Below are 14231 nucleotides of genomic sequence, written 5' to 3' on the forward strand. Positions count from 1 at the left end.
TTTTAATGGGTGGCACCGAGAACCCACTTTGGATCATCTGGCGGAGAAACCGAAGCTCGGAGCATGAGTAAGTAAATAATTTTTATTTATTTCTCTCAAAATATGATGGGAACCGTACACTGAAATAGAAACCCGGTTGCCCTCAGAATACGTCAGAACGCAAAGCATGAATCAAGGCCCTTATTAAATACAATGATCATAAGAAATAACGTTAAAAACCCTAAGAACACTAATTTCCCAACGTGCAAGCAGAAAGAGCAAACATCCTCACCGCACAGAGACGCACTGCATCTCGCAAATCCCGCAAGCCGAGACGCTGCTGCAAGTTAGTACCGCGTCACCCCGGAGCCCAGCACGGCGGCTGCAGCGACTCCCGCAGGCACACTTCCGGCGTCGTCGGGGCCGCCCGAGCCGGAAGTCTCGCGAGATCAGCCGCGAGGCCGCGGAGACTCCTGATAGGCAGGTGGCGGGCATGGCCCGGCCTTGGGCTTCCGGGAGCCGGATGGACCGACTGCTGGAGCGCGATGTGTGTGAGCTTGTCCGGCGGGTCACTGGCCTGCGGGACCAGGCGGACCCCAACTTCCGACTGGCGCTGGACTTCGTGTGGTCCAACTTCAGGTGTGGGGTCTCGGCTGCGGGCGGGCGGACGGGCGGGCGGACGGGGGTGCGGCCTCCTGGGAGCCGCCGGCTGCTGTTGTGCCTCGGTCTCCCCGAAGTGCCCTTGTGAGAAACGCTTTGAAAACGGAGTCATTCTGCTCTCACTGCACATCAAAAGTATTTTTTTAATTGCTGAGAAAATGAATGTTAAGTCTCAGCAACTCCTTTCTTCTTGCTCAGGCCGCTTGCAGATTTCCCCGATTCTGTGTCCTCCTTTCGCATAAAACAAACTCAGGTTCTACTACTGAACAACACGTAGCATGCCCATTAAAAGTCTCCTTATACACGGAACAGTTTGTCAAAGTCTGCGATCTTGATTTATAAGCCCAGACATGAGTATCTTCCTAGTTTGTGAGGATACAGACCTCTCAGGTTCATGGAAAGCATGCCAACTGTCTAAAATCACAAGTGCAATTTTTAGTTGTAACCTATAATGATTCATAAGTCATGGAACTCAAAAAGTAATTGTGTCTTTAGCAATTTTTCTCATACTTCTAGCAGCAGGAGGCGAGGTAGGTGTTCATGTTTGAGTTGGGAAACAATTAAGATGTTGCATGGTATAATAACAGTAGCAAAAGCATATCTATCACCAAGAGAAAAGGTGTCTTTCACGTTGTATTACAACTACTTAAGGTTATTCCCAAGTGTTCTTTATTATTACATTAATGACAGTCTTTGATCCCACTGCTGATGTTAGGTTCTATTGTTTATGTGTATGAGTGATTTGCCTTTATGTACATGTGTGTGTGTGCGCCATTGCCATGTGTGTACCTGGTGCCCGTGGAGACCAGAAGAAGGTAGCTGCCTTGGAACTGGAGTTATAGACAGTTGTGGGTGCTGTGAATGGAAACTGGGTCTCCCGGAAAAATGGCAAGAGCTCTTAACCTCTGAGCCATCTCTCCAGACCCTTACCAAAGCTTTTTAAATATTTGGTAATTGTACTTGAATATGCTTGCTTTTCTTTGTATTTCATTTTGTGTGTTTAAAACGCAAAATTACTCAGAGGATGGGTGTTAAGACTTCCACAGGACTTCTCTCTTATATTGAGAAGACAAAAGCCAGGCATAATGACAGGCATAATGCAGCATTTGGGTGGCTCAGGCAGGAGGATTGCTGTGAGTTGCAGGCTATCCTTAGCTTCCCAGTGAGTGCTGAGCCACCTAACAAGACCTATCAAAAATCCTAGGAAACTTTGTTATACTGAACGTGGGATCTGGAGAACAGGGTTGTGAGGAGTATCGGGCGTATGTAGGAATACAGAGAGCTATGGCTCAAGCATGCATGAGCTATATGGCAAAATTGGCATTAAAAATTGCATTTATCTTCACCAGATTTCATCGTTTCTTGGATGTCAACAGTCACAAGATACAAAAAACAATAGAAGGGTATGTTGAGTCTGTATATCTGCATATATTCATTCATTAATGTGTTTTCATCAAGATCCTTTGCTATCAGTTGATTTTTTTTAAAAAATATTTTAGGATTTATGAAAAATTCACCATTCATTCTGACCTCGGCAAAGCTGCTAGTTGGAAGAGACTAACCACAGAGTTTCTCAGTGCGCCACTCCCCGGTGTGGAGAAAACAAAGGTGAGCCTTCAGGCGTGTGCTCTCTGTGCTGTGTTTGTTCTCTGCAGTGCGGTTGTCATCAGCTCGGCATCTCTTCCAGACATCCTCTGGCTGGAACAAGTTAGCTGTTGCCTCAGATTTGCTGTGAAGTGAGCAATGTGCTCTTGTTCGCTCTTCTCACTTGGTATTTTCTGCCATTTGAAATTCGCGGTTGGCATAGCTTACAACATTGCCTGGTTGCCTTAAACTTTTCAGATAACACCTGCTACATCCCAAATGTCAGGAGCCCCAAGGTCTCCCTTAGGTGCAGTGATTTGCTACAAGAACTCTCAGAATTTCGAAGTCTGGTATTTTCATTGTTGCGGTTTATTACCATTTACAAATATAGACTGCAGTCATGAGAGACTGTGGAGGTGAATAGAGCAGAAATGAGCACGTATGTGATAGGCTGTGCCTTGAGTTTGTGTGAGTGTACTCTGTAAGGCTCACCCAAGACAAAACTACCTAATGATGTACTGTCTCAAAATGTTTAGTGAGTCTTGGTTGGTGAAATTGAGATTACATTATTTGTTTGCTAGAATGAGGATGTGTGTTCTTGCGTGCTCTCCCTTATTTTTGTTGTTGTTGGTCTTTACTATGTCTTTTGAGAATTTCCTACGATGAGTTTTGACCATGTTCACCCCACACCAAATCCTCCCAGATTCATCCCTTCTTCCCTACCCATCCAATTTTGTGTCCTATTTTATTTTAACCCATCAAAGCTAATTATTAAAAATAATTTGTTTAGTTTTATATCATATGCATTGGTGTTTTGCCTGATGTATGTCTGTGTGTGTATCAGATCTTGTTGCCATGTGGGTGCTGCAAACTGAACTCAGGTCCTCTGGAAGAGCAGTCAGTGCTCTTAACTGCTGAGCATCTGAACCCCATCAGATCTAGTTATGCTGTCGGTGTGCCCTTCCACTGGACATGGTCAGCCTGTCGGTGTGCCGTGGGGGTGTGGCCTTTCACTGGACATGGTCAGCTTTTCGGTGTGCCGTGGGGGTGTGGCCTTTCACTGGACATGGTCAGCCTGTCGGTGTGCCGTGGGGGTGTAGCCTTTCACTGGACATGGTCAGCCTGTCGGTGTGCCGTGGGGGTGTGGCCTTTCACTGGGACATGGTCAGCCTGCTGGCAGTGCCCCTAAGGCAGTGATAGTGGACAGTCCTTTAACCCAGCACCGGGAGGCAGAGGCAGGCAGATCTCTGGGTTCAAGATCCACCTGATCTACAAAGCATGTTCCAGGACAGCCAGAGCTATTACACAGAGAAACCCTGTAATGGAAAACCAAAGAGAAAAGAAAAGCAATAGAGAATCAGACTTAATGCCATTTAGATTTCACATCTGTATAAACATTGGAATGTGAAGAGCGTTTAGAGATAAGAATTGATTGGATGGTAACTCATGTTTTTTGAAACAAGGAAAGTGCGAGTGTAAATTACTCTCTCCTGCTCGGTCTACTCTGAGAAACGCTCACCAGCCATTCTCACTTTCTTTTTACAGACGGATACCCATTATTCCTTACTGTCCCTCCTCCTGTGTCTGTCTGATTCTCCTTCCAACCGCAGCTATGTGGAGACGCCAAGAGACAAAGAAGTGGGTATGTTATCAGACACAGAGTGATTTCATTTCCTAGTAATTGTTTGGATTTTTATTGAAAGTTGTAAAAAATCCTTGGCAGGGCTACATAGAGAAGCCCTATCTTGAAAACCAAAAAATTTTAAAATTGGGAAATTAAATTATTTCTGTTGCTTTGGATGGGCTTGCAAAATTTCACTTAAAATGTAAGATCTGTACACTTGGAGAGATAGCTCAGTGGTTAAGAGCACTGACTGCTCTTCCTGAGGTCCTGAGTTCGATTCCCAGCAACCACAAGGTTGTTCACAACCTTCTATAATGAGATCTGGTGCCCTTTTCTGTCATAAAGGCATACATTCAGGTAGAACTTTTTATGGTGAATTAATTGAAGTGATAAAAGATACATTAAATTTGGATTTATTGTTTCTTTCCTTTTTTTTCTTTCTTTTTTCTCTTTTTAAGACAAAGTTTCTTAAAAAGACACACCAAACTGGCTTCAAGCTCACTATGTAGGCAAGGGTGGCCTTGAATTTCCTTAAGTTCAAGGATTACAGGTGTTTGCTGCTGTGCCCAGCTAATGCAGTATTAAAGAGCCAGCCTATGGCTTCGTGCATGCGAGGCAAACATCAGACACTGCACCAGTCAGAACTATCTCAATGTTTGTTAACATGGTTTTTTGAAGGTATTTTGAGTTTCATGTGGATTTCTTTTCCTGTAGTTTTGTGGTGCTTAGGATTTTGTTGTTTTTTTTTTTTCTGCCAGATATTTATGGTAAAGCTAACGAGATTCCTTTGTTAAATTTTAGAAAAGAAAGATGATTTTGACTGGGGGAAATACTTGATGGAAGGTGAAGAGATTGGCCTTGGTCCAGATGTCGACACACCAGTAAGCGGCTGCGGTTTTGACACTGCACATTATATTATAAGTACATGCCCATTAGCCGGCAGTAGTCTTAGTGTGTCTCTCTGCCATAGAACATGCTATTTAAACAGGACTTCTCTTCACTAAGCCGGTAAGTTTGGCTTCTCAGGTAAACCTTAGTGCCAATCCTGAACACCTTAGTTAGATGGAGAAGAGCAACTTGTGCAAATTCTCCTCTTACCTGCACGTGTGAGCCATGGTGAGCAGCTCATTTGTGTGTGTGCATAATACTCAGTCTCTGAGTAAAATTTAATAAAGTCATGCTTTAAAAATTAACTGTGGAAGATTTATTAGGATTTTGGGCCAAATCAATGTATGTCAATACAGTTTACAGATTATATAATACTGTAGCTATTTGGTGTGTTTTCAAACAAGAAAAGGAGAAAACTTCTCAGGTTATAGTACCCTTTTCTAGAACAGAAATGTGTAGATAGGTCAGTGCAATAAATTTACCCAGTGACTGATCACGTCTAGTTCCTATTATACTGTAGGTCAAGGAATAGCTGTACCCAGTGACTGATCACGTTTAGTTCCTACTGTACTGTAGGTCAAGGAATAGCTGTACCCAGTGACTGATCACGTTTAGTTCCTACTGTACTGTAGGTCAAGGAATAGCTGTACCCAGTGACTCATCATGTTTAGTTCCTACTGTACTATACTATTGATCAAGAAAATTGAAAAGCAAAACTTACTCTCATAGACACTGCCTCAAAGATGCATGCTGGATTCTTTAGAATTCGAATTATTTCTTGCTATTTCTAGTCTCAGAAATTTGAGTTCACATATCCACAAAAAAATAAAACTGATGAAGTTCAAACTAGGAAAACTTGAGTTTTCTGTAGTCTTCGTGACTGACTCACAGACACTTTCATTTGCATTCTGTCCTTCCTTGTCACCTGTTAGTCTCGCTAGGTCTCTGTTCTGAGATTCGCCTTCATCTGCACTACGCACGTACATGGAGATGTCATACTTCAGTCTTGATTTTTATCACCTCAAACTATTCTATTCCCATTATGGAAACTTTGAAAAGACAAAATTTTATTTGGCTTTTGCTTCTCTATGGAACTGTTCATTGTTTTTACAACTAAGTCACTGTAATTGCCACAGTCTCGAGATCTCTTTCTCCTTCACTCAGAACTGGTCTGAAGACAGTGGTGATGAAGACGCACAGCAGCCCTTGAGCAGAGAAGACTCAGGGATACAGGTAGACAGGACCCCATTGGAGGAACAAGACCCCAGCAGAAAGGGAGGACTTCATGTCGCCTGGGAAGGTATTCTACATGGCTGAGGGCTGGTTTCATCTCACTAGAGGTCTCAAGTGACAGGTTTAAGACTGCTGGTGTTGATGAGACTGTTGATAACCCCTAACAACAGGTTTAAGATTGATGGCTTTGATGAGGCTGTTGATAAGCCCTGACGTTGTTAACGAACCCTAAACTGTCTTAAGTGCGTGCCTAAGAAGTAGCACTGTAGCTTTTATCCCTTATATCACTTCAAATAAGAAAAACAGCACTATGAAATGTAGAATGTAGGGTTTTTCTAAATTTTTATTATTATTTTATGCGGGGGTGTTCCTTGTTCCTCTGTGTACCATGTGTATGCCTGGTATCCAGAGGTCAGAGGAGGGCATCAGAGCCCCTAGAACTGGAGTTACAGATGGTTGTGATCCACCATTTGGGTGCTGGGGGTCACTCTTGGGTCCTCTGCAAGTGTAGCCAGTGCCCTTAACCACTGAGTCCTCTCTCCAGCTCTAAAAGACAGGTTTTCAGAAGTAGTTCTGACTGCCTAGTCTGAATGTTCTCTTTGTTGTTGTGAAACCTCTCTCAGCAAGAGGAGAAAGAGGAGAGTTTATGTTTTACTTGAATGCTTATCTTTTTGTCAGTGAGCAATATGAATTGGTAGAAATTCTAAGAAACTGGAAGATTATAAAGTCATCCTATTGTACATATCTTGTCAGCTTTTCTCTGATTCCCAGTTTTATTTCCTCTTTCCTGTCAGCTAGTTTTAACACTTGTTCTAATGTGTTTGCTGTCTATATGTGCCATTGTTTCTGCATTGTGAAACATGTTGGCTGGTGTGTTAAATTCCATGATTACCAGTAACTTGTCTCTGAACTTTCCTTAGGTCTCTCTCCTGAGACTCGCCCACATTGGTATGGGACTTTCCTTCCTCTGTTCCTGAAGTGTGGAAGATTCAGTTTCATCATCTCATCTCGTGTTCTGTAGAGAGCAGCATGAAGCCACATCTGATAATCAGCTCCTAATATTGGCTGGGGCCTGATCACGCAATGATTATCAGCTGCTTGCCTATGCGTGAAACTATAGGCAGTGCCCACCTGGCAATTTGGGATTGGCAGTCCATGCCTACTTAAGGGCTGGGAGAGGTTTGCCCAGAGAGAGAGGGAAAGAGAGGAGAGAGAGAAAGTGAATAAAGTCCTGGAATAAACTGCAGTGAGAAGAGCTCCGGTGGTCACGTCATCCTTGCTGGACGAGGTGGGGCGTGACAGTTGGTGGCCCTTACGGGGAGGGGACAAGTCGTACGAGGCCACCACCTGTCATGCCCCACCTTGTCCAGCAAGGAAGACGCGCGACACACTGGAGCTCTTCTCACTGCAGTTTATTCCAGGACTTTATTCACTTTCTCTCTCCTCTCTCCTGGGCAAACCTCTCCCAGCCCTTAAGTAGGCATGGGCTGCCAATCCCGGATTACCAGGTGGGCATTGCCTTTAGGTCCACGCATATGCAAGCAGCTGATAATCATTGCGTGATCATAGCATAAGTCAAGCCTTAGCCGTCTCAGGAGTTGATTATACATCTCCATCAGATGTGGCTCTATGCTGCTCGCTACAGTATTCCCTTTTGATAGGCCTCAAGTTACCTGCACAGTCTGGACTTGTGTGAGAATTTGGCTGTGATCCACGTTCCTGCCCCCTTAGTCTCCTAAGTGTTGGATTAGGTCTGCCTCTCTGACTGGTTATTTAAAGACTCATGTTCTTGGTGACTTTTCTGTGTATTTCTTGATAACTGCTATTGTGTACTTGTTCCACTGGAGTTTAGGTTGTTTCTAGATAGGGTCTCTTTGTAAGTTGAGCCCATCCTCATCCCTCTTCCACCTGAGTGCTGGGATTAGAGAAGTGTACCATCATGCCTAGCTTCATCTGGGTTTCCTATCTGTTGCCCTCTTCCCCAGAGCTCTTTGTTGTGTCTGTAAACGGAAACTGCTTGTTTGTTTCCCAGCCATCCAGACCCAAATAATCACACAAAACTTTATTAATTACAACACTGTTTGTCCTATTATCTCAAGCTTCTTAAGTAACTCTTAAATTAACCCATTTCTATTAATCTGTGTATTGCCACAAGGATGTGGCCTACCTGTAAGGTCTCAGCTTGTCCTTCCTTTGGGCAGCTACATTTGATCTTGACTCTGCCTATTCTCTATATCTCTTCCAGCCTAACTATATTCTGCCATGCCATAGGCCAAAGCAGCTGTATTTGTTAATCAATAAGAGCTGCATATATACAGAAGGACCTCCCTCATCAGGTGTCAGTTCTTAGGCCTTAGACATTTTGCAAATAGCTTTTACTCTTCTGACTTAGATAAAAAGAGAAACTGTTCTTTTAAAAAAAAAAATCAAATGTGAATTTGAGTCACTGAAGAAGTAGCTGAGCACTTAAGAGAGCTTGCTGCTTTTCCAGAGGACCTGAGTTCTAAGCATCCAGTGAACTGCTCACAACACCTCTAATCTAGCTCTTCAAGCTTCCCTGGGTACTACAGATGCATGTGTGCACACACATACTCACTCACACATGCACATACAAACATATATACACAAATATACATGCACATAAATAAAATTTAAAATCTTTTAATTTATTTATTTATTAAAGATTTCTGCCTCCTCCCCGCCACCGCCTCCCATTTCCCTCCCCCGATCAAGTCTCCCTCCCTCATCAGCTCGAAGAGCAATCAGGGTTCCCTGACCTGTGGGAAGTCCAAGGACCAACCACCTTCATCCAGGTCTAGTAAGGTGAGCATCCAAACTGCCTAGGCTCCCACAAAGCCAGTACGTGCAGTAGGATCAAAAACCCATTGCCATTGTTCTTGAGTTCTCAGTAGTTCTCATTGTCCGCTATGTTTAGCAAGTCCGGTTTTATCCCATGCTTTTTCAGACCCAGGCCAGCTGGCCTTGGTGGGTTCCCAATAGAACATCCCCATTGTCTCAGTGTGTGGGTGCACCCCTCGCAGTCCTGAGTTCCTTGCTCATGCTCTCTCTCCTTCTGCTCCTGATTTGGACCTTGAGATTTCAGTCCGGTGCTACAATGTAGGTCTCTGTCTCCTTTCATCGCCTGATGAAGGTTAATATTCAGGAGGATGCATATATGTTTGTCTTTGGATTCACCTTCTTATTTAGCTTCTCTAGGATGGCGAATTATAGGCTCAGTGTCCTTTATTTATGGCTAGAAACCAAATATGAGTGAGTACATCCCATGTTCCTCTTTTTGCGTCTGGCTTACCTCACTCAGGATAGCGTTTTTCTATTTCGATCCATTTGTATGCAAAATTCAAGAAGTCCTTGTTTTTTACTGCTGAGTAGTACTCTAATATGTATATATTCCATACAAAAAATATGGAACGCTTCACGAATTTGCATGTCATCCTTGCGCAGGGGCCATGCTAATCTTCTCTGTATCGTTCCAATTTTAGTATATGTGCTGCCGAAGCGAGCACTAAAATTTAAAATCTTAAAAAACATTTCAGATGGTCAGTGTGTGGTCTTGGGATTTTTGCTTAAAACCAACATTTCCCTCTATTTCTATGTTTGTTTTATTATTGTTTCATTTGGGTATGGTTTTTGGTTTTATTTTTTGAGACTATAATATAATCGCATCATTTTTCCCTTCCCTTTCTCTCTATAAACCTTCCCTTTGTTCTCTTCCAAATCCATAGCTTTTTTCATTGTCATTACATATATAAATACAGACTACTCTGTATGTTTCTTGTATGTGCTCTTCCCTGGAGAAGACTACCCTCTCCAGCTCTCATCTCATTCCTTAATTGCTTAGAGTTCTTTGTGTGGGATTGAGGCCTCATGAGCTCTCTTGAATCCACATTAGCATGTTTGTTGGTGTTGTCCTTGTTCAGATCATGTTTAGGCAGCCATGTTTGCGGGACTTTATGTATATATTTTCTGACATTCCTAGGAGACACAATCTCAAAGCAAACTTTCTCTTCTACAGTGATCTCTGAGCCTTAGATGCAGTAGGCTTGTAGATGCATCAGTTGGGATTGGGCTCCACCGATCTGCCTTTTGGCTGGCTGTGGTTTTCTGTAGTGGTTTTCGTCTCTGCCGAGAGGTTTCCTTGATGAGGGTGAAGGCTGCACTCACCTGGCTAGAGCCTGGAAAGGATCACATTTGGGTTATTTGGTCCGAGGTCTACGTCTTTATATGACACCAGGTTGAAGGATCTACTTACTGTCCAATGAGGCAGTTTTTCCAGCAGAATCGTTGTTTGGTGGTTTTGTCTTGATTATGTATCAAGCTTTCATTTGTACTTTTTACAGATCTTTTGTTTATTATTTTAGCGTTCGTCTACCCAGGAACAGACTTTTTTTGTGGCTTTGTTGTTCTGTCGTAATACATAGAATATGTATCCCATCCTTTGCACTTTATGAACTTAGACTCTTCCATGGACATTTAGAAGCAGTGTGTTAGACAAATCCAACACGATTTTTTGATTAGCTTAAATTGGTAGAGTTAGCTTGGGGAGGCCAACAATACCTCCATTGTTTCTAATTATATTAAACTTAGAAAAGTTAATTATTATTTGCTTGGGGGAATTAAACATAGAGCATTGTGAATGCTGAGTAAATGCTATGCCCTGAGCTATATTCCAGTCCTATGAAATTTGGGGGTTATTTTGTTTGTTTATTGGTAATATTCTTTTCTAAATTCACAAGTATTCATCTAGTAATTTTTGCGTGTGCTACAATTTTTATTGCTGAGAATCTTGAGCAGTTTGTTTTGCTTTGTTTATATAGGGATAGGAGAATACTGTTGGTTTCTGCAGTTTGTCTGTTATACATTTTTGGTAAATCTTCATCTTAACTTTGGTAGTTTTTTTTTTTTTTTTTTTTTTTTTTATGTGAGTGACTGGTATTAATCCACAGACCTCCTAGTTTTATCCCCTCCTTCTAATTCTTAGACCTTGCATCTTCTTTGTGACAGCACAGGTCAGCCCTCTCACTTACAGTCCAGGTAGGGGCCACGTGAAGTCCTCGTAGACAGGGGCTCATCCCAAGTGAGCACTTCCCATCACACTATGAAAACTGATACCTAGTCCACTTCTTCTAGCAGATGAGCCAGATAGCCGGAGCTGGCTGGAGCAGCATGTCGTCCATCAGTACTGGACAACCAGGCGTTCCTGGATCCCACACAGTCTGCATTTGCATTCCAATTTAGCTGCTGTCTGGTAAGCTAAACTTTTCGTTTAATATAATGATAAATATTTAAAGATTTGCTTTTGATTTGTGATGTTATCAAGTCCGACCTTGAATTGTAAGTCCCTTAGTTTTAAGCAGCTGTAGTGGAGCACTTATGCATACGTGTGGTGCTGGGGTGTGGTCGCTGGCCTTAGACACGAGACATGCACAGTTTCGCTGAGCTGAGTCCTGCTCCCCTGAGCAGTTTGTAATTAGTATTGAGTACGGTGAAATTCCTTGATAGTAGTATTTTTATTATCAGTGTAAGTGGACTGGTGTACGCTAATGTATATCTAGATTCCGTTTTAATGTACTTTCTATAAAAATACGCTGATTTTTTTTTAAAAAAAAAAACATTGCATAGTTTTAAGCGTTTGCTTATTGAATGATAAACAATTGTGATTGCTCTGACCATGCTTCACTACAAAGATTTCGGTGACTGTGGAGAATTAATGTGGAGTGCACTGAAGGCATTTCCTGTGTTTATTTGCTGATTGCTGAGTATAAAATTGCAGATATTCATTGAGGCAAGTAATGTTACCTAAAAACCTTTCTGTTGACCTTTTGGTGTTTGCTCTTTAATAGGGACCAACACCTGTACAGCAGTGATCCACTGTATGTTCCAGATGACAAGGTGGTGGTTACTGAGACACAGGTTATTCGGGAAACCCTATGGTAAGATTCATTTAGCCTGGGAGATTTTATTATTGAGAAGTAAAATAATATTCTTTTGCTCTTAAGGACTATAACCAAGGATTTCCACCTGCAGGCTAGAAACAGGCCTTAAAGATGAAGTTCAGACTTCAGATTTCACTGTGACAATTGTGTGATTTTGATATATTCTTTCCCATTTTAAATAATTTGGGGTTGAGTTAGACCATCATTTTTGAATATCTGAATTCAAAGCAAGATTTGCTGCTTAGTGCTTTGATCTGAAATGTGTCTGTGAGGGATGTCTGTGCTAGTTCCCCAACACTACAAGTCCAATGCAGCCTATGATAGCCCTGGGCCCAGGGGCTCCTGCCAAGAGCTGTACTGCTCACATTCTGTTAGCATTCTGACTATTGCAGACATGCAGTGGTCTCATTGTATCCTCAGGAATGTAGGAGAGGTGTGTATGTGTATGTAGGGGTGACTGTTGAAGTTTGTTTGTTTGCTTGCTTGCTTGCTTGCTTGTTGAGACAGAGATTCTCTTTATGGAGCTCGATTTGTAGACCAGGCTGCCCTCAAATTCACAGAGATCTTTCTTCCTCTGCCACCCAAGTACCGGGATTAAAGGTGTGCATCACCGCCACCCAGCTAACTGTTGAATTTGTAGAGTAGTGTTAGAATATCTTGAGTCTTAGCTTAATCCCATGAAGTTTATGATCTTGTCATCAAGCTATTTTGTTTCCCAGTTCGGGATTTCAAAATAAATTTCTCAGCCATACTTTTAGTGACGGTTTTAGTAAAATTTAGTATGTTGATCTTTTTATTTCATTTCAGGTTACTTTCAGGGGTAAAAAAGCTGTTTATATTTCAGTTGATAGATGGAAAGGTAACTGTGAGAAACAATATTATCGTAGCTCATTTGACACATGTAAGTATTTGTATTTATTGTCACTTAAAAATTATAACTAAGCAGTATTTTAAATGGTAATATAACTTTAGAACATTATACAATATCACATTGAATATAGTAAAAACTCTAAAAATCAAAATTAAGTAGTGCATCATTGCAGGGCTTAGTCAGTTCTTAAGTATTATTTGTGACATTTAAGTTTCATTTCGTTCTCTACTTTCTTTAATCTGTACTGAGAAAGCTGTATAGTGTAATGATTTTTCCTGTACTTCCTGTGTGTTTTTAAAAGGTGTAAGTCATAATTGATGTTCATTGTGTCTTTTGAATATGAGCTAAACTCACATGTTACTCTGTCCTGTACCAAAGTTTTAAACAGTTGTAGAAGCAGTCTTTTTCAGTGTAGAGAGGTTAATGTAAACGTCTGTGGAAGACGAGATACGAATGATTATGCCTGGCTTTTGTTGCAGAGCTGTTTGCGATCTGTGCTTGAGCAGATAGCAGCATATGGCCAGGTTGTGTTTCGGCTCCAGGAGTTCATTGATGAAGTCATGGGGCACAGCTCTGAGAGCCTGTCACCCGGAAATTGCTCTGGACCCAAGAAGCCTCCTGAAGCTCCATTTAGAACATACCAAGCATTCATGTGGGCCCTCTACAAGTATTTCATCAACTTCAAAGAGGAGCTTGCAGAGTTTGAGAAGTGCATCATCAGTAGCGGTAGGGAAATTTCATTTAATTCATAAGCTATCTAATTCATTTTGAATATTAATGAAGTTATTTATTTTTGATAAAAGGTTTCAAAATTATATTGCAAATCAGTAATCCTCATGAATTTTAAAATTCATTTTAAAAGTGATTTAGGGTGGGGGAGTTAGCTCGTCTGATAAAGGTATTTGCCACCAAACTTTACAACCTGAGTCCAGTCTGTAGGCCTGCGTGATGGAGAAAACCAGTTCCTGTGGTCTGTGTCCTGTCTGTAGGCCTGCGTGATAGAGAAAACCAGTGTCTGTGGTCTGTGTCCTGTCTGTAGGCCTGCGTGATAGAGAAAACCAGTTCCTGTGGTCTGTGTCCTACTTCCACATGTGCCCTGTGGCACACATATCTACCTACCTCCCCCACTACCCATGCCCACGTGTACACACACACAAATATGGAAACCATTTGTCTCTCTAAAACATACAGAACAACTTCCAACGAACAGTTTTTCTTGCTCTAGGTCCCCCTCCCAAGACAAGCAGCTTCTTGTGCATCCTTTTAGTGGCTGCTGTGTGTGCCTATAAGAGCTCCCATATTTCTTTTTACAGTAACTGTTTTGTTTCATACTATAGCCCAGTTTTCCCCTTTGCTGTTATCAGTGTAGCTGCAATGATTACCACATATACACTACAGTAATTACATATGTGTAATGGAATTAATAAGTAAGAGAATA

General features: G+C 41.9%; 1 protein-coding gene and 1 non-coding gene across 4 annotated transcripts in view; one reads left to right on the forward strand and one right to left on the reverse strand.

The window, feature by feature from the left end:
* Positions 1–472: 472 nt before the first annotated feature.
* Positions 473–14231, forward strand: part of LOC121450714 (gamma-tubulin complex component 5-like) — a 56573-nt gene continuing 42814 nt past the window's right edge. For 2 of the 3 annotated variants that reach the window (XR_005974636.1, XM_041655957.1), the window contains exons 1-10: positions 473–618; positions 1989–2042; positions 2139–2247; positions 3769–3865; positions 4649–4728; positions 5900–6035; positions 11120–11234; positions 11830–11919; positions 12730–12823; positions 13273–13519. Coding sequence is in view for 2 of the 3 variants with exons in the window: in XM_041655957.1 (XP_041511891.1) it covers positions 473–618; positions 1989–2042; positions 2139–2247; positions 3769–3865; positions 4649–4728; positions 5900–6035; positions 11120–11234; positions 11830–11919; positions 12730–12823; positions 13273–13519 (1168 nt within the window). In the remaining variant the exon portion in view is untranslated. Of the gene's footprint in view, positions 619–1988; positions 2043–2138; positions 2248–3768; positions 3866–4648; positions 4729–5899; positions 6036–11116; positions 11235–11829; positions 11920–12729; positions 12824–13272; positions 13520–14231 lie in introns of all 3 variants that reach the window. The other variant, XM_041655964.1, reaches the window with a different exon arrangement.
* Positions 9386–9492, reverse strand: LOC121454445. Its single transcript, XR_005975240.1, has one exon. It is a non-coding gene; the product is annotated as a U6 spliceosomal RNA (small nuclear RNA).

Source organism: Microtus oregoni, unplaced genomic scaffold (genome assembly GCF_018167655.1).
Source record: "Microtus oregoni isolate MIOR12 unplaced genomic scaffold, Mior012 000000F_ref0000247, whole genome shotgun sequence".
NCBI lineage: Eukaryota > Metazoa > Chordata > Mammalia > Rodentia > Cricetidae > Microtus > Microtus oregoni.